The 21,261-nt window shown below is 37.7% G+C and overlaps 1 protein-coding gene across 4 annotated transcripts in view; it reads left to right on the top strand.

Annotated features, from left to right (window-relative positions):
* Impg1 (interphotoreceptor matrix proteoglycan 1) overlaps positions 1 to 21,261 on the top strand; it is a 128,745-nt gene that overhangs the window by 19,796 nt on the left and 87,688 nt on the right. For 3 of the 4 annotated variants that reach the window (XM_076918106.1, XM_034525062.2, XM_034525060.2), the window contains 4 exons: positions 3,635 to 3,847; positions 7,768 to 7,934; positions 8,203 to 8,231; positions 12,989 to 13,053. In XM_076918106.1, coding sequence (XP_076774221.1) covers positions 3,635 to 3,847; positions 7,768 to 7,934; positions 8,203 to 8,231; positions 12,989 to 13,053 — 474 coding nt within the window. Of the gene's footprint in view, positions 1 to 5; positions 63 to 3,634; positions 3,848 to 7,767; positions 7,935 to 8,202; positions 8,232 to 12,988; positions 13,054 to 21,261 lie in introns of those variants that run through there. The other variant, XM_076918107.1, reaches the window with a different exon arrangement.

The raw sequence follows: 21,261 nt of genomic DNA, 5'->3' as shown, positions 1-21,261 counted from the left end.
GGAGTGGAGTTACCATGACAACAAGAGGCTAGGGCTATCCACCACAGAACATCAGCAAAAAGGTGGATAAATCTGTATCTTTTGGGGGTACTGAGGAGGAAATGAGTGTAGGCATGGAATGGTAGCCAACACCTAAGATCTTGGGGCTCTGGAGGCTGAGGCCAAATGAACATAAATTCTAGGATAGCCTGAACTACAGGGTATGGTCCTGCCTCAGCATGGGGATTGGAGACTGAATGGAGCAGGGAAGGCAAAAGAGGTGGTGTGGTTTTATTTAGTGTCATAGATCTATAACAAGTATCAGCTTTCCCCAGCCATTCCTGGGCCTGCTGTTACTCAAGAGGCAACACTAATACTCTTTCTAGTGTATACCCCATATTATATAATTCAGTCCATTAAAATTGCTTGTAAATTCTGGTTTTACTAAAACATATTTTATACATAAAACATATCCTTTCTGTTCTTTTTATTTTCATTCGAAAAAATTTATTTTTCTTTTTAATGGCTGTATTATGCTTAATAACATAAGCCGTGCCCTGTGTTTCTGATATTAGACACTGAAAAGAAGACATAAACACTTCCTATTATGTTAGATGACTGTTCCCCAATGCAAATGTAAGGGTTGCTTTCCTGGTGCTTATTCTATAATTTAAAACAAATGCAATTGTGTACTATCCCCAAATGTGTAATATATTGAATTTTGAATCGGTTTTATACTCGTTGGTCTTAGACAAGAGGTCTTGGTAGAGCTGCTTGCTTTCTTTTTTTCTTAGAGTCTCATTGCCATTTGCTTCTGTCTGTAACTGTGAACATCATTTGAAGATTCCTGCATGTGGTAGTTATATCTTTCCTTACTTCATAAGCTCACATTTTATGATTGTCTTAGAAAAATAATTTTTCCCTCAAAATAATATCCACAGGACTGGAGACTCAGTATTTTTTTAACTTTAGTACTTGCTACTATTACAAAAGATTCAAATTCAATTCCCAAGACCCACATGGTGGATTACAACTGTCCTTAATTCCAGTTCAAGGTGACCTCTTCTAACTTTTGTGGGCACCAGACACACAAGAGTGCACATATACACATACATACATACATACATACATACATACCACATAAATTTAAAATAATAAATAGATATTTTTAAATTACAATAATAATAATTTACAATCTTCTGGGGCTAGAAATGTAGCATAAATAAGGCTCTAGGTTCGATTCACAACACTTTGTGAAAACTGGGTGTGACACACACCTGAAATTCTACCAAAAAGTTAAGGCAGGAAGATCAGAATTTCAAGGCCATCCTCACTTACACAAGGAGTCCAGAATATCGTAGGCTAAAAACCTGATTTTCCAGTCTTTTATAAAATATGCTCTGTTTTTTAGTCTTCAGGTATCAATGATTCTCATTAAACTTTTATCTATTTTCCAAACATTTGCATAAACTAAAAATATTAGTCATAAAAGTGTACCCAAATAATCTTTACAAGCTCAATATCTACAGTATCACTCATGAGACCATGAAGACTGTAACACTACTGACCTAGTCGCCTCACCAGAGAGCAGTTCCATCAGCTCTTAAAGATGCTATCATTTGGGGGTTTTGGGTTTGGATTGGTTTGGGGTTTGTTTGTTTGTTTGTTTAATTCACTGAAATATGTAACATTTATACTTCTTGTTCTTTTATTCTTCCTTTTGTTGTTTATTTTAAGCAACTCAAAATCCTTAGAAATGGAATGAACAGGCTTGTCAATGTGGACTGCCCAACAACTATCCTTACGTTAGAATATAAACTGTATCCGCGCTCTTACACAGCACTGGTTGGGGATTGGCTTGGCCTTCTGCCGAATTGCCTCCTCTGTAACTGATTTTAAAAGATGTCAGCTAAGAGTGTTCCCTTAATATAACCAGCTGCCTCTCAGCTACATCAGGAGCCTCAGTGAGTGAGTGACCCATGGTGAGCAGCTAACCTTCCACACGTCCTTCCTTTCTTCTCTTTCTTTTCTGTTTATGGAGATACAATTTTGTTAAATATTTGTTTATTTTTATTTTATGTGTTTGAACATTTTGCATGAACATATATATATGTGCACCACATAAGTCTGTTGGCATTGAAGACCAAAAGAGGAGCTGGGGTTAGAGGCAGTTGTGAACAACCACCGTGTGCTAGAGCCTGAGTCTCTCTAGAACAGCAAATGCTCTTAACGGCTGTGCCATGAGATACATTTTTTAAAGTAAAATTATTCTACTAATGGTACATTTTAATAAATTTTGGTAAATATGCACTCTTGTTCCCCACCCCAAATACTCACATATGACTCTACCCATCAATCCCTTATCCTTGCCACTGGTCCAGTTACCCAGTGTTCTTGGCCACTGTTTAAACTGAGAGAGTTCCTCGGGACTGGAACAGTACGCTGTGTTCTTTCAGTATGTCTGAATTATTTTGTCTGATGATTTATGATTTCTTAGTAGTTTCTTCATGTTAATAATGACTTGTTTTCCATTTTATGAGAGCATCAAAATTTGCCTCTTTCATTACCAGTTGAGGGGCACATGAAATAAACCCAATGTTACTGTTATTGTGTTAAAAAAAAAATCCCTGTGGGCATTCATGTAGAAATCTTAATGTAAACACTTTCCAAAATGGAGTAGCACCCTGTGATCCCACCAGCAACAAATGTCACACTTCCCTCCTAATTGGTAGAAGGAGTGAAAGGCAGGAGACAAAGGGACAGAAAGCACTGCTACCCTTGGGCCCCAGAACCCTCCTGAATGATCAACTGAGAAAAATGACATGAATTTTTCTAAACTTCTATGAAATTTCTAAAATTTCATAAAGTCTACATAGAAAAGGTTTTGTGAAAATAACACAGGAAAAAAGACAAGTCCAAATTATTTTTTTAAATGAAAGAAAGAAAAAGAAGAGATGAATGTGGAGAGGGTGGCAGATGCATGGCTGCTGTCCCCGCAATGACCAGCTTCTGCAAGTGTATCCTCTCTGCCACTCCCCTCCCTGCCTTTCCCTCCCTCATGCCCCCTCCACCTCCACTCACAGAATGCCAGGCTTCCTGTGGGAGCACTATCTAAGACCACTCATACCCCGTACACTCTCAATCAGATCACTCTCTTCTGAACACTGAGGTCCAGAAATCCTAAGGCTGCCAAGTAAAGGCAGAAAAGCTTTTCCATTGTGGTTTGCTCTGTGGTTTCTAGAAGGACTCCACTTCCCGTCTGGGACTACACCTCTGGACACCACAGTGCTTTATCATTCACTACGTTGATTATAGTGTTTTTTTGACAGGCTGAATGCTGAGTGGGAAGGGATTTTCAAAGAGATGTGTGGGAAGTGGTCTTGATATTTGGCAGTTTCTAAAGGTGAGGTGAGTTGAGATGTGGAATATATATATATATATATATATATATATATATATATATATATCTCCAACCAGGTTATTATTCTCTTCTCTTATTTCTGAAACTGCTTTGTCATTTGGGGATTACAGTTGTCAACTATACCGAAATAGAAATGTTGTAAACCAGAGGGCTTCTGTTTATTTCACTACCCACATACGGTACACGTGCACTTGAGTATATATGCTCACCATAAAATTGATTTTTCTCTTACAGATACCTCTATTAAAATACACAGTTCTGAAATTAAAACAATAGACAAAGCTCCAAGAACCGAAACAATGCACAAAGTGTCAACCATGAAGCGAATATTTGATTTGGCAAAGCTTCGAACCAAAAGATCAGCACTTTTCCCAGCTGTTAACATCTGTCCACAGGAATCCTTGAGACAAATTTTAGCAAGTCTTCAAGAATATTATAGACTGAGAGGTAAGGACAGCAGTGAGAGCTGAGCCCTGTGTTTTCTTTATCCTTTCTACCCTGCACACCCACAGATGTTCTTCAGCCCTAAACATTCATGGTCTCTCATTCCTCCATGAGGGCTGCAGATAGTAACCCACTAACCCAATGAAATCACGAGCCACGAGCATACAGAACGGTGGTGTTCCTGAGCTCCTGAGATTTAAAATAATTTGTTATGCTACATGGAACCATTAGGGTCCAGGAAAATAATTTTTAAAGATGTTTGATATACAGGTTTTACTTGGTTTGCTTTTTCCAAAGTCCACTATTGAATAGGACTTTAATAGTTGCAACATTAGGGAGCTTAACAAGCTGACTTACGACTTAGGCTTTCTTTTTTTTTTTTTTTTTTCAAAAGCGATATTACAACCTAAATCCTTTCTGCTTCAATACTTTTATTTATTGCTGATCCAGAAAAAAAAAAAAAGTTTGGAAGTTTGAAAACCTAGGGGCAGGTTGAAGTACAGAGAAATACAAATCACAAATGGCTTCCAGCGTGCGCAGGATGCTCCTGCACCTTTGGGCTGAGGCACATCACAGCTTTTAACCAAGACAATATTGCAGACTCCCTTGCATTCCTGGAAATCATTGAGGAATTAAATCAACCACAGCTGCCAGCAGACGACCTGCTCATTTTATCTACTTAACATGGACTAAGAATCCACATGACTTTAAAAGAAAATTCCTTTAAAAGGAAAAATAACCTATATTTGTAGCTGGTATTCTGTCCTCTAAATAGTTCCAAAGATGTCGAGCATCTCGTCTCTCTGGGCTAAATTCATCTTGCATGTGAACCGGGGAGTGGATTGGTGTTTTCCCACCTTTTTGACACCAGATGTTTTTAGTGTCCCTGCCAAAATATGTATGTATCCTCCTACTCTGTCGAAAGCTGGTTTCCAGGAGCAACTGGTTCAGTGCCGGCCTGTGATGAGGTGTGCCTTGTTACAATTGAGAATACATTTGTAATCCTGACATCCAGAGATCCTTTTGGATACCTAAACCTACCTATAAGGGAGTCTGGGGTTCGAATCATCTTAAGAGTTCTCACTGGGTTCTTAGATGTCTAATTGTATGTGAAAGTAAAGGTCTATGTGCTTTCTTACAGAAGTCTTACCTGTAGGTAAATGGAAATTACTGAAACACTCAAAAGGAAAACCAAACCCTAATTGTAGAAATGAAGCACCCTGTATGACCACTCTGAGTTCCTGGCACATTCTCCACAGTTTTTCAGTTAAATACTTGCTGAGGGATATATGAAAACAAGGATCCCATTCATCAGAAATGCAAGGAAAGACCTAGATGTGTGAATTATTTATGCTGAGTGTGTCTACACAATGATCAGATAACAGTGCCAGCAAGTTCTATAAAGTTGTTAATGGACAGAAGTGTGCTTGTGCACACACATACACACACACACATGCACACACACACATTACTGCTTACTTTTTCATATAAAATCTTAGTCTTTACAACACTGACAGATATAAATTCACCAGAGGCATTTGGAATACACTATCACGTGGCCAAATTTTGAGCCCCGAAATTTTACTTCGAAGCTCTTTATTGTTGATCAGACTTGCCTCGCTCATTCATGTTTCCCTGGACAGAGAACAAAACACTGTTTTTCTCCCCAAAGCAAATGACAGTCCATTATCTTTATGGTTACTTCTGGGTGATATGAAGTTTTACTATTCGTCAGTGTGTTTCTTAAGTCTAAAAAATTGGTTCACAAAGAAATAAGAAATAAGAGCTAGCCACAAAGCTGAGTTCCTTTGATGGACTGACCCACTTACTGGTCTCATCACTGCCTCTACAAAATGATCCGCTGACATCCTCCAGCAGACTCAGGAAAGAAAGCTTCCCATTAGGACATCAAATAGAAGTAGAGAACAATTCCTTCTTCCCTCAACCACCAAGCTTAAAGCACCACAAATGAAATGTGTGAAGCCTTGTGTGGAATCATTGCAATGCTGTCCTGAAGCACAAATGCAAGCAATGAGAGCTGGTTTCTCACAGTCTCCAGTGGAGCTCCCTCAAAGATACCCAGCTTCCCATATTTCACCATACTGTAGCCACGGCTCTCCTTCTCTCTGCTCTTTCTCACTCCAAATATCAAGCTGCCTTTTGGTCTTTTGAGATAGATCAGCAGGAAAAAGGATTTGTCACTAACCTTGAGGATGTGATTTGAGTTCCCAGAACCCACAAGGTAAGAGAGAATGAATCTGACTGCCACAAGTTGCCCTCTGACCTCCACCTATACATACATACACACACACACACACACAGAGAGAGAGAGAGAGAGAGAGAGAGAGAGAGAGAGAGAGAGAGAGGCATGCATATAATACACACATGCATACATATTCTCATGCACACATTTCTAATGTCACACAGACACACACACATATACAGACACACACACACATCTAAGAAGCCTGCAAATTTGAGTTTAGTGTTAATTTGAAATAGCTAATAAGATAAACTCTGAATAAAATTAGTGCAAGCATTAAAATGGTCTGAAATAAAGTGAAAACTATCTGTGTCCTAACTAAAGCAACACGCCCAAGGTTGTACCTCCTTGTTAACAAGAAGGGACTATTGAGTCAGCCTTCCTGACGTCTATGGATATTTTCCATGAAAGACACCAAAACTAAGCCTCAAAGGCAGTGAAGTTTTCTTTTATGTATTGTATCTCTGGCAGTTGGATAGGGATTGAACTAAACTCAAGGGGAAAGGCAAAGGTGAAAAACATACTCCCAAAGACAGATGGATCGTGTGGGCTAGGAGGAGAGCAAGGGCAGGGGGCATGCTTACACTGGACCCACAACTATTAGAGTTTGGACAAGTCTGCAAATTTCCAAGTATGTCTCCTGCATGCTGGGGAGATGAAGGACTATGTGCTCACTCCATACTGTTACGGTCAGGATGGGCGCTGGCATCTTTGCAGGCATCTTTGCAGAGAGGTCACACTGCAAAGCACTCTTTGTATCTGGGACTCTGCACTGCTTGCCTGTGTTTTCACTCAAGGTGAGAGACTAGACCTTTGAGCAGAAGGACTGATATCCCAACACCTCTGTGAGTTACTGTGAAAAGACTGGTCACCCTAACGATTCTGGCTAGGTGCTGATGGCAAATGATGTGGGTTTTTATTTATCTGAAATCTCCTTTGCCTCTAAAACAAAGAGCACACAGAAAAGAAACCATGGCATGGACGGGGAGGTGGGACACAAGACACAGGAGTAAGATTCCAAACTGGTTTCCCCTCATCTTGTTCCTCCCACAATCAGTTTTCATTAGAAAGTCAGAGGATGTCAATCTCTTCCCAAAAGTTCCAATTCCTTCTCAGACTATAGAAATATAACAAAATAAATAAATAAATAATCACACAAACAAGCATTATTGACAATGGACTCTTCTAACATACCTGATTAATCTCCTACACTAACATTTTTAGCTATGTACTGCCACGGCACATTTTCCAGTTGACATCTGAAGTGTTCTATCATGAGCTTAAATAATTAATAAAAATGTTGCATTCAGTGGGCTGTAAACATTGATATTTAAGATAAAACAAGACTCAGATCGTTCTTGTGGTCCGGTGGATTCTCCTGTGCCCCATAACTATTGAGCCATCAAGTTCTTTTAAGGAATAGATTAAACAAGCCGTCCTTCATGGCAGGCAGTGCTGGGGGTGTGGTTCAGTAGCTAAGCATTTCTCTGCCTACGATGCTCTCTGGTTCTGCATTGTGTCAGTTGACAGTTAACGCTGGCCAGCACATTTGTAAATTAGTGTGTGAACATAAGCATGAAAGCATTTTCTGTATTATGACACTGTGTGCTTTGGGGAAAGGGGTTTTCCGTTTTGCACAGCTAACTGCTTTGTGTTACAGTATGTCAAGAAGTAGTGTGGGAAGCATATCGGATCTTTCTGGACCGAATTCCTGACACAGAGGAATATCAAGACTGGGTCAGCCTCTGCCAGAAAGAGACCTTCTGCCTCTTTGACATTGGGAAAAACTTCAGCAACTCCCAGGAGCACCTGGCTCTTCTTCAGCAGGTAAAGCCTATGCAATGGCCCAGGAGCAGGCCCCAGCCCCCGCCCCTTCTGAAACGGTTACTACGGCATAAGAATTACTTGACAAAATACTTAGAGATAGCTGATAAGACAGACAGGAATCTTATTCCTGCAAAATAATATTGCACAGGCAGGTTGACATGTAGTTGAAGGCAGAAAGAATGAAAATAGACTTTAGCTCTTCAGTTGACATTATCTCTGGGTAAAATTACTTTATATCTTCTTCTTCTTTTTTTTTTCTTTTTTTCAGAGAATAAAACAGAGAAGCTTCCCTGGGAGGTAAGTGCCCAAAATAGAATTCTGGATGCTCTTGCCTTTCAAAAGATCATATAATGGAGTGCAAGTAAGCTATTGCACCTTGAAAATTTGTCAGCACCAAGATCTGTTTAGGTTATTCTGATAGACAATGTATGCATATATTGCCCTGAAGATAAATGAGTGTAGAGACGGAAAGGGGATAGACCTGACAGACAGAGATCGATGTGTGTAAGAAAATGGAATTCCTCACTCTGTGATATGTATCTAATATGTATTTTTACTTAAAGGATCTAGAGCAATTAAAAGTTTAATTTTTAGGACTTAGGGCAAACATCAGGAAAATACTTAACACAGTCAGAGGCTAACCTGAATTTTGAGTTCTCATTTGGTATTCTGTAAAGCGTTGTTATTTCTCAAACTAAATAACCGAAGCACTGAGCTATATCCTCAACAAGAACTGAATATCAAATAAGAAAATTGAGTTACAGGGAGAGAATGTGGGGGAGAGAAAGAAGGCATTAGCTAAAATGATTAAAGAAGCGAGATACTATTACCAAACTCAAAACTCACAAAGCACACTCAGTGGATGACATGTTGAAATCGTACACATGTTTAGACATCTGAGATCCAGGAAATACTTCAAAATGCATTTCACAATGGTTGCTTTGTTTCTAGTCTCTGTCACCAACCTGTTCCATAGCTTCTCTGTACTGGGGGGGAAAATCTAAAATCTGATCTCCACCAGAAGATATCCTGGCCTTTACTTTTTTTTCTCCCTTAAGATTCCTAATTCTAGATCAATAAATCTGGAATATTCTTTTTATATCTTAGTCCTATTTGATGCCAATCAAAATATTCCCTCATTGTCCCCCATTGTCTTCAGAATATCCGACTTGCTCTCTCTCCAACCCAAGTCTGTGTATAGGAAGCTGCCTGTTAAGGACTACATCCGTGGCATCTCTTGGCCTCTGGCTTTGGGTAGGACAAGCCATTGAATAGAGTAGAATGAGGTCATTGAATCCCACCACCCCTCTCTCATTCTCTCTCTCTCTCTCTCTCTCTCTCTCTCTCTCTCTCTCTCTCTCTCTCACACACACACACACACACACACACACACACACACACATCACCTTCATGTTCAGCACTGGCCTGTCCAGCAGCTCCTTCCATAGTTTTATATTATGGCTTCTGTACACACCACTGTTAGAAACCACAGTGTATTCTTAATCTCCCTATTTTTTCCACAACTTAATAAATAATCACATTATTGGGTCTTGTTTAAATTACCTTCTTGTTGGTGTTGCTTGTTTCTTCCCAGGCCCTTTAGTGAAGAGGAGGGAAAACTAGCTCGTGTTCCTTGTCCACTGAGCTCTCCAGTTGCCTCACATTACCCATGATCTCACTGCTGCCACATTCTCACTGCATGCCCTGCTCACCCTGGACTCTGACCTAAGGGTTTCCTCTCTTGCATGAAAGAGCTTACCTCCTCCACACAACCTATGCAAATTCTCTTCTCTTCCAAGATCCTAACCTTTATACTGCTGTGACAGAGCACCATGAACAAGACAACTTATTGAAAAAAGTAGCTAAGTGGGCTTTGCGGATTCAGAGGGTGAGTCCATGACCATCATGATAGGGAGCATTGTAGCAGGCAGGCATGGTGCTAGAATAGCAGCTGAGAGTTCACTTACAGCTTGAGGCAACAACTACAAAACAAAGAGAGGAAGAGGAACATGGAAAAGGAGATGAAAAGGGAGAGGGGGGAGAAGGCGGGGGGGGAAGAGGGATGAGAGGAAGAGGGAGAGAGAGAGAGAGAGAGAGAGAGAGAGAGAGAGAGAGAGAGAGAGCACTAACTGGCAGTGATCTGGCTCTTTGAATCATCAAAGCCCACCCCCAGTAACATACCTCCTCCAATAAGGACACACCTCCTGATCCTTCCTAAACAGTTCTGTCAACTGTAGACCAAACATTCAAATATATAAGCCTATGGTGGGGCATGCTCATTCAATCCACCACACTCCAGGTAGACTCCCAGCTCCCCACAATATCTTCACAGCCCATCTAAGGCTGAAGCCTGTCTTGAACTTTCTGCTCTGCTTGGCACCATCTTCTTGCTGAACATTTTCTTCCTTCTTCTGCCTTCCTGTGATAGCACAAACTCCTTGGCAGCAAGACCCATGTGATACTCACATATGCTCTACAGGACAGCAGGGCAGTCTCCCGTTTTCTTAAGTCTGAGTGCTCAGCTACTCTCACTTGCTTCAACAAGTTATTGCCAGGAAAAACTGCATGGCCCAGAAAAGGCTTCAGCCTGCACCACTGCCTTTGTTCACAAAAATATTGTGAATAGAATTCACAGAAATAGTCTCGGCCAGTTTAAATATTGAACTGACTCCTACTTTCAAAAAAGCCTTAATGCTAAGAAGAGGCCAGAAAAGGTTCACCTCTCCCAGACACAGAGAGAAATTCTATTCCTTCCTGAGCCCATATTAAAGAGGAGTGAGAGATTCACACTCACAGCAGCTTCAGACACCAAGTCAGGTAAAGGGAAAATTTCTCTTCCACATAAAACTGTTCCAAGAAGAAAACAGAAACTTCTCTCTCCTTACTAGTCCATAATTCTGCCAATTTCAGATGGCTCTTAAATAAAAGCCAGCACAAGAACCAGGTATCCCAGATTTCCATCCGGAGCTTCTGGAGGGTAGCACAAATTGCCAGCTTAGTGGAAGGATCACACTTGATGGCAGAGGATAAGGACACCATCCAAGAGAGCAGCACACACTGGGATGCTAGTCTGTAACTCAGCAGTGACCATGGTTACCATCACTCTCCTCCTCTTGCTTAGTTTCTTTTTCACAGCAACATGGAGCAAGGAGAGTCCAGTGGTTCTGAGACCTCAGCACAGAAACAAAGGTCTATAAAATTAAAAGGAAAGGAAATTTGTTCAAATCATAAATGTCACAGTGTTTGACATTTAAATATCATCTTCATAAAAGTTATTTGGTAAGCATATAGGATAATACCAGAAAAATAGTAACAATAGCTGATTTCAAATTCCAGTAGAATGTAAGTTTATATTATCCTGTATCTACCAATACACCCATCAACTGTTAAAACTGACACCTATTGTCCTGCTTATACCAATTTTATTAGCATATATTAATCATATTTAATAGTTCCCTTTTCATACATGTATATATATATATATATATATAATGTACTTTATCACCATGTCACATCTGCTATCTCTCCCACTCCTCCTCCCAAATATGTAGCAGACATCCACTGTTTTGTCTTTATGTATGAGAAGTGTGTTTGTGTGTGTGTGTGTGTGTGTGTGTGTGTGATATGAATGTATGTGTGCGTTTGTACAGTTGTGCTTACCTGTGAATGCCATTGTCTTCACAATCACTCTCTACTTTTACTTTTGAAACAGAGGCTCTTACTAAAAACAGAGTTCTCTGTTTCAATTAGGCTGGCTGGCTAGTAAACCTGCTACATCCACCTGTCTCCAACACCAAGTGCCAGGATTATAGACCCATATTTCTGTACCCACATCTTATATGAATTCTGGGGAATCCAATTTCAGATCTTCATGCTTGCACCCCAAGCACTTTACCCATTGATCCATCTCCCAGGCTCAAAGATGCATCAGATGTTTGGTCAGAGTGCATGACAGCAGAAATGACTATATTTTAAACATTATTTTTCTTGGCATTTTGGAAAGTGTTGGCATGACAGAGATACACAGGTGGTAGTGATGGCTCTGTCCAGTCTACATGGCTCTGTAAGAACTAACCACCAGCCATTGCTTTCCATTTTCTTTCATGAAGTACAAAAAAATTATATATCATACTAGTAAGACACTATCAGGTGGTACCTAACAGATTAGAGAAGCAAACCTTCCAGTGAGGTCCAAAAGCTAACAGTACCACAATTCCTGTCCACTATTTCCTACCAGTAATGAGCTGATACTGTGTAGGCAGACAATTCTGCCACTGAGACCTTGGGTCTGACTCTAGAATATCTCCCACATTGCCATCCATGGATCTGAAATCTGACCCCCAACTTCTTGGCTGGCCATCACTGTATACTACTGTTGTGGAAAGAATGCACATATCATAAACCTGTACCATCCAGAAACTAATTCCCTCCCACTCAACACTCAACTACAACAGATCTTTATTGGATAAGCACATGCAAAGGAGTCTGAGATTTGGAAGGAATATGCCAGTGTTCAATTATATCATCTATGACTTTCTATACCAAGAATACCGTATGTGCAATGAGACAGTAAAACACTAGGACACAGGTGAAGTTCAATTTTGCTTACTGTAGAAATGCACTCCCAGAGACCACACAAAGCCAAGAGGCTGAGAGGAGTCAGATATAACTATTTAAAGAGGTTGTTTGAAATTTTCTTCAATTATTCAATATACAAATACAAATATTGTATACAATATATAAAATTTTCAATTATTCAATATGCAAATATAAATATTGTACACAATATAAAATGTTTCAATTATTCAATATACAAATATAAATATTGTATACAATATTTATACAATACACAATATACAATATACAAATCAACTATTCAATATACAAGTATATATTCAAATATAACTAAACTAGTAAAGAACAGATAAATCAAGATTATGATATGCTTTTCTCCTAATATTTAGTCTATATATAGTACAGGCAAACTCAAATGTGGGCCCCTACCATCACATTCCTCTATAACACCACTTCTTTCTCTTCTTTTGTGCTAACAGAAAAGATGAGGTAGCCTCCGTGGAGACACTGAGAATGCCTACTGAAGCCCCTGTGTTAGCCACAGGTAAGTTTGCATCTCATTCATCTCCTACAAACCATCGTGGAAAAGATACGTGCAAAGCTCCTTGACAAAAGCTGGCATAAATTATGATGCACCTTCTCATTTCTAGAACTTTGGGTTCTATTGCTGAATGTTCATATGCATAACAAATACTGCTTGATTTACCTTTCAAATCGCTAATTTCTCAGTGATTTCTGGGACTAGTAATATAGCACAGTGGAAAGTGCTTGCCTAGGTTGACACACTGCACCACAGAGAGAATAATAATAAAATCCCATTTTTATGGATTTTGCCAAATATTTCCAGAAAATTTATTTTAATTTAAATAATAAATTATTGCTCAAATTAGCAAGCACCTATCTCAGTGCACATTTGGCAATGCTGAGTATAAATTCTCAACTTAAGAGGTTTTTCTTTAACCTTGTTATTGCATGAGTGTGTATGTGTGCATGACATGAATGTCTGAGTGCAGGCTGGCACGTGTGGTGATCAGAGGATGACTTTGTGGCATGGGTTCTCTCCTCCACCTTCACATGGTTCCAGGGATCACACACAGGTAATCAGGTTTGTAAACCAAATACCTTTAGCTTCTGAGTCACTCGCCATCCCTAAATATAAATTTTTAATATTTACCCAAAAAGAGATAATAATTTTATATTTATCAGATGTTTAAATTTTATTTTTCATGTATCTCATGTATTTATCGCAGTTTTACAGTGTTCCCTTATAACTTAATAATACTTTAGTGAGTACAACAGATGGCACATGCATATAATTCCATTACTCAGGAGATTAAGATGGAAAGATCATGAGTTTGAAGCCAACCTGGGCTATATAGTGAGCTCAAGATTAGACTGAACTATATAGCAATACAGTGTGTTAAATACAAAATGTGTCATCTGTATATCACATATACATTTTTTAAATGTATGAATATTTTGCCAGGATTATATACATGTACCATATATGTACAGTGCTGGTAGGAGGCTAAACTTAGGTGTCCAGTCACCTGGAACTGGAGTTTCAGCTGTGAGCCACTATGTGGGGACTGGGAGCCAAATTCAGGTCCTCTACAAAAGCAACAAATGCTCTTAACCACTGAGCTGTCTCTCTTGCCTTATTTTACATATACTTTCAAGTATATGGAATTATTAAACTTCTGGGAAATGCTTTTTATTTTAGTAATGTTAATAATATATTTAATAAGGCACATTTTGAAGTTGGAAGGATGGAGGTCAGGAGAGTACTCTCTGGATACCTAAATCTCCAGGTTCAACCCCCAGCATCACTTGTGCTGGATATGGTACTTTGTGCCTATAATCCTAGCACTCAGGAAAGGTAGGCAGGAGGATCAAAGCTTGATATCATCTTGGGCAACATAGTAAGTTTGAAGCCATAATGAGTTTGATATATGAGATCTGGCTCTTTTTAGGAGAGGAAAAAGATGTTCCTTTAAATCTATACATTAAAATATAGACTTTTAGACAATGAAAAGAGTTCACATATATATATTTACTGACTTTAGAGAAATCTGCTGTGACTTTATTTTTATATTACTTCTAAGTTAAAATAATTTACTATTTTTAGACTTACTTCTAGATAATAATGCAACAAGACTACTTCAACTTAATTACAAAAAAGTGAAAAACACCCCTTAACCAAAAGTTGACTGTTTGTTAATTCCCCTTATAAATGGGTGAAGTTTGACGTGTGATTTTTAAAAATTATTTGTAAATGTATTATTTACAAAAGGCCTTTGTTAAAAATAATTCATGCTTCTTTTTGTACATAGTACAGTACAATCAAGCTAATACTATTAAAAGTTGCTTTTCTGTTTTTAAAAGTGGAAGATAGTATGTTTTATCTGTCATGAACCTTCATAACAAAATTGAAGTTACTAAAATAAACACTAAATTAAAGCTATTTTAATGCCTGGGGGTGGCTCTGGGATTTGTAAAAGAATCGCAGCAGTATTCAGACTACTTTGGCAACCACATGGGATTGGCTGGCACTTCAGTCTTCACCATGTTCTCACTGACAGCCACTTTATTACTATAGAAAAACTGAGGACAACCAAAAGGGCAATTTTTGATAGTGAGTTCGATTGTGGGACTATTCATTAGTTTTGGTTGCTTCTGTAGATAGTAATCTACCCTCAGATTAATGCTGGTATTTGTAAACAGTGATTCAAGTACAATGGCTGTTTATCTATTGAGCTACACATAGACCAATAGAGATTGGCTGACATCTCAATTCTGCTATAACTAATGCCAATTGAACACTCCAAGGACTTCAAAACTATACATTATTAATGATCAGAAAGTTCAGCCAATAACCTAATGCCAGATCCACATGCATATACCATTGCAGAAGTTTATGAAACATAAAATTAAAATGAAAAAACAAAGGCACTACAACTTTTCTAAAAATTACCAAATCCACAGTAATGTATTCTAATAAGATTAAGTGAAATGAAACCCAAACAAAGAATTTTAAAAAATAGGTATTAGAACAAGGAATTCACTAAAGAAATAGAAAGACTAAAAACAATTAAATTAAAACTATGAACATAGTTCATACTTTCAAAATGTCAAATAAATTCAGTGGAAAGATGCACTACTCAGTTGATAAAGTTGGAGACAAATTTCAAGGCTTGAAGTTATGAATTATAACATTCAGACAATGACAGATATTATAATGAAAGAGTACAAATAGAACAAATGAGAACTATGAGAAACCACTAACAGATAAAATTTATAAATCCTGACATAGAAGAGAGTGTGTGTGCATGTGTGAGTACATGTATGTGAGTGTGTGTGTGAAAGCAGAAAAAATGCAGCCAATTAGATTATAGTAGATGATTTCCCAAACCAACAGAAAGAAATGACCATCAAGATACAGGAGGCATTAAAATGACAGAGACAAGACCAGAAAAGATCCTCCTTATGTCAACAGTAGATGCAGACTACTAATTATGCAGAAAAAAAGAGGGGGAAGGAAGAAGGTAAAAGCTTCAAGAGAAGAGCAACAAGTTACACAGAAAAACAAACTGAGGAAAGTGACAGAAACACTAAGGTCAAGAAGGGCATGGAATAACGATGTGTCCCAGGCTCTGCAAGACAATAATTGTCCATCCACATTACTATATTTAACAAAACTGTCTTCATAAGTGAAGGGAAAACTAAAACATTGCATGATAAACACAAACTAAAAAAACTGAAGATCACTGAGTCAAGCACTACCGGTTAGTCCTGAGCTAAATAGATCTATGAAGCCATAGGAAAAAATAAACCACACTGTAATAGCAGTAAGTGAAAAGGGAATACAAGATTTCACATATTATGAAACAGCAAAATAGCAACAATTAATAATATTTTTGTTAATAGTTTCATTTCTGCAATTAGAAGGCATATACTAACAGACTGGATTTTTTAAAAAAAAAAATCTCTTTATTTGTCTGTAATAAACACAAAGACAAACACAGACTTAGGGTAGAAGAATGGAAAAATTCATATTCCAGGCAAATGAGACTAGAGAACCAACATAAATATATGAATGTCTAACGACATGGACATTAAACCAAAAGCAATCAGAAGAAGTAAAGGAAGTCACTTCATACTGATTGAGGGAACAATCCATCAAGAGGATATTACCATCCCAGGCATATATACACCAAGCATCCAATACCTAATTTTATTAAACAAACATTACTGGATATTAATGTGCAGATTTTCCTTAACACAATACCAGTGTATGACCTAAATATCCATCTCTCACCAAGAGACAAGTTACAAAGAAAAAAGATTCAAAAAAAGCAACATTAGAATTAAAAGACATTATAGTTCAGATGGACTTCCAATTGTTTGCAGGCTGCTTTATCCAAACACTACAGAATACAAACATATCTAAGTAGCCCACAAAACTTTCTCTAAAACAGACCCCATTTTAGGATTGATGATTATGATTTATAACATTCAAACAATGGCATATATCATAACAAGCACAATAAATTGTGCTATCTGACCACAGTGAATAAAATTAGAAATCAATAATAACTACAAAATATGTGTATATAGATGATAGATAGATAGATAGATAGATAGATAGATAGATAGATAATGTTCATTGCATATACATATTCTTTATTTCATTGCATTTGCTAACAAGAATAACAACTGAACTAACCAAAACAAAGAAAGAAGATCAAAATTCACAAAATTTGAAATGAAAATGAAAACATCACAACATATTCAGAAAATCATCAGGACCATAACTTAAAAGCTTACATTCTCCTAAACTGGAGCCCCTAAATGAAGTGGATGTCATACATATCGCCATGATATGCTGTGGAAGTACAGTAATGAAAACAGTGTGATGCTGGCTCAAAAGTCAGACACATAGATTGATAGAATAGAACAGAAGACCAAGATGAAAACCCATCTAGCTACACCAACAAGATTCTCTTAAAGGATGCCAAAAAGATACATTGGGTATATAGATACAGATATAGATAAATATCCAATGTATATTTTTGCACACACACACATATGCACATGCACACACACAAACAAACACACATAAACAAGGACCCTCTGAATAATCTTTAGTAGACTTCCAGTTACTCCGGAAATCAAGCCAACAACTAACAATAACAAGCTTCTGCAACTAGATAGAAAGCAGGCAATTGAGTTTTAAAGTCTCCTAAATGGGAGAAGTATTTGCTTGCTAGATATCTGGTAGAGGATTAATACTAGAATATACAACGAACTCAAAAACTAAAGAAATCAAACAGCCCTTCCAATAAATGAGCTAATGAAACAAATAGAAAGTAGAAGCTACAAATGGCTGATAATAAGAAGAAAACAATGCTAAACCTCACTAGCCCTTAGAGAAACACAAATTATAAAACTACACTGAGATTTTGTCTTGTCCATTGGAATGAAAGTCAGTAAGAAAACTCACCACAGATGCTTCAAGGACAGTGATGGAAGGGGAGCCTCCTACCCTACCGGGAGAACTGTAAACTAGCATAGAGATGCAGCATAGAGATCACTATAGTGGTTTCTCAGAGCAAAAGCTAGATTTACCATGGCTCAGCTATTCTACTCCGTGGAGATTTCTCTGATGACACCAAATCAACATATCACAGAAATGCTTGCACAGCAGTATATTTTGTAGCCCAATGTATAGTACCTAAGTTATTGGATCAACCTAGGTTTCTAGCAACACAGGAACAAAGGAAATGTGCTGTATACACACAATGGAATTTTCTTCATCCATAAAAATGATTGAAGTTAGATCATTTGCAGGACAATGGATACAACTGGAAGTGATTTTATTAAGTGAATTAAGCAAATTTGTCTCAAAACAGGGACAAATATCATGTTTTCTCTCATTTCCAGTTCCAACCTATCACAGAGATTAGGATTTGGTGAGAAGGTACTGGCACCCTAGATGTGAAGCAAATGAGGGCACTCTTGAAAGAAGGTTGAACGTACTAAAAGATAAGATAAGCTATTTCTATTCTCATAAAAAAATGGTATAAACAGTTAGTTATATAACTATAAAGTTTGGATCATTTGAATTGTCCTGCCAGGATGGAGAAGACTTCCATCTCAAGTGCTTGTAAGCGATTGTGCAGCTACAGCTGTAAAAGAAGATGCCAGTGACACCATCCTTCCAGATCCTAATCAACCAAATGACATGTACTATTTTACCCAAAAGTATCACCTTCTCTGATACCCTGCCACACAATAAAGAGACTCTATAAGTAATCATAGTTTACTGTGCATTTAAAAAGAAAAAAAATGGTTTTGGTTTTCACAATAAAATATAAATGTTTAAAGAAATAGACATAGTGACTCCAATTTAGACATTACACAATGCACATGTTTGATATCCCATGAACATGTAGAATATTACATGCCCATTGAAACATGTTTGGGCTGGAGAGTAGTTAAGAGAATTTGTTGCTCTTGTAGAGGACCTGGGTTTGAGTCTCAGCACCTACATGGCTGCCCACAACCATCTCTAACTCCAGTCCTAGAGGATCCAGTACCCTTTTCTGACCTCTGCAGCACCAGTCACACACAAGGTGTATAGATGTACATACAGGCAACGCGTCCATACATATGAAATAATAAAACAAATATATCTTAAACAATAATTAAGATGTATATATGTTTTAAGTCATTTCTCCAGCTAACTCAAATGCTCCCACTAAAAACCACACAGTTCCACACCCCATGCAGTGGCATCACAGAACCTCATGGAGCTAAGTAACACTTAAAAGAACTTGGAGTATGAGGAGAGTATTTTTTTTATATACCCTGTTTCCTAAGGCTTAAAAACTAAACCAATACATTCTATATTTTTTGTCTGATTTTTTAAAAAGCAATTTATGACTAATTATAAACTAATTGATAACAACACCATTTTCCTTGAACATTTCTTAAAAAAATAATAAAATAGTAATACGCATAAGTTAAAATGATTTATCCCTTGAATAGAACCTAGAAACCCCCTTTCTTGGTATCAGTAACTGTTTCTAAATGTTTTCCATGGATTTGAAATGGTTTTTATTTGTCTGTAAAGGAGTGTTTCAAAAGGTGTCCTGAAGGGCTAGAGAAGGGTTCATAATGCTTTGTTAATATTTCTCCTTTTCATTTCTTTGTGTATGTACATGCCCAACTCCCCATTAGACAGTGACTGTACAGTTCCTGCTCTCAGTGTTGTCCAGAGCTTTAAAAATATACAAACATATATACATTCTTGTATACAAAATAAATATGTGTAATCCACATTGGAAAAAAAAAAAGTAGCACTTTGCTTGAACAAAGCCCACATGCTAGCTCACAAAGCACTGTAACTCCAGTACCAGAGTGTTCAAATGTCTCTTCTGACTGCTATGAGCAAAAAGCACACACATGATGCACATAGCATATACAGCCAAAATACTCATAATAAATAAATAGATAAATAAATAGACCCAAAAATAGAGAAAAGCAAAGGGGCAATTGATAGTATCTTAATGTACTTTCATCTCTTGGAGTCCTTGATCTAAATTTTAATAATTAAAACTTACTGAGTTAAACACCTTTCTGTCCCAGCTTTCCTGAGATTCCAAACCCACAAAATTGTGAGTAAAATATATTAATTATTTTTATTTTCTTTTGAGATAGGGTTTAACATACCACACCCCAGGCTGGATTCAAACTCACTATGTTGTTAAAGATAATCATGAACTCCCAGTCTTACCATCTCTACTTCCCAATTTCTGGAAAAACAAGTTGCACTTCACCATTTGTGGGTGCAATGATAGCTTTAAACCAATGGTTCTGGCATAGGCTTCTCTACAATGATAGGGAACTATGCCATTGAATAAAGTGCCACCTTTTCTCATATTTCCTCAACGCTATCCACTGCACACCATCCCCAGAAAGATTGTGGGGAGGGTGCTGATGGTCTACGATAGGATTTTGTAGTGGCTTCTGAAACATTTAAGCTCCCTCCCTCCATGATATACTTCCTAAAACAGTGGCAAACTTCCTAAACACACTCAAACTTTGCTACTGACTGGGGACCAAGTATTTAAACACTCAATACTATGGAGAGGTATCAACTACAGGTATCTGGGCGCATATGTGTGTGTAATACTGGCCAGAGCACTTTATATCTAATTAATCCAATTAATTGCAGATTGTAATAGTGAGGGTCAGAAAGGCTCTTGATTTTCAAGAGTTACTATAGGAAGAGATATAGTTGGATCACTAAACACACTTATTACTAGTTCCATGGTCTTGGGAAACTTAGCCTTCCATAGTTTCTATGATCTCATCTGCAACCGTGAAACATGAGGACAAACATTATCTTCATTTGAGGGTGCTTGTGAGGCTCGGCAGGTTGGTATCACACACGGTGCTAGCAGAGCACCTGACATTCAGTGAGAACTCAAAACTATCTTTCTAAATTATTATTAAGGTTTAACTCATGGTCAGCTGTAAGGGAATTGGCTATTCCAAACACGTTTGCATTGGTCAGTTATAGTCCATGGGCCAAATTCAGCCCATTGTCTGATTTTCAATGTTCCATAAGTTGAGTTGGCTGTTTCATTTTTAAGTGGTTGAAAGAGAATGATATGAGAGATAAAAATTATTAAAACTGATACTTCAACATCCAGAAATAAAGCTTTATTTGAACAACAAAAAAACC

Source organism: Arvicanthis niloticus, chromosome 21, assembly GCF_011762505.2.
Source record: "Arvicanthis niloticus isolate mArvNil1 chromosome 21, mArvNil1.pat.X, whole genome shotgun sequence".
Taxonomy (NCBI): domain Eukaryota; kingdom Metazoa; phylum Chordata; class Mammalia; order Rodentia; family Muridae; genus Arvicanthis; species Arvicanthis niloticus.
The sequence above is the reverse complement of the archived record's forward strand: the minus strand, read 5'-3'. Positions and strand labels throughout refer to the sequence as shown.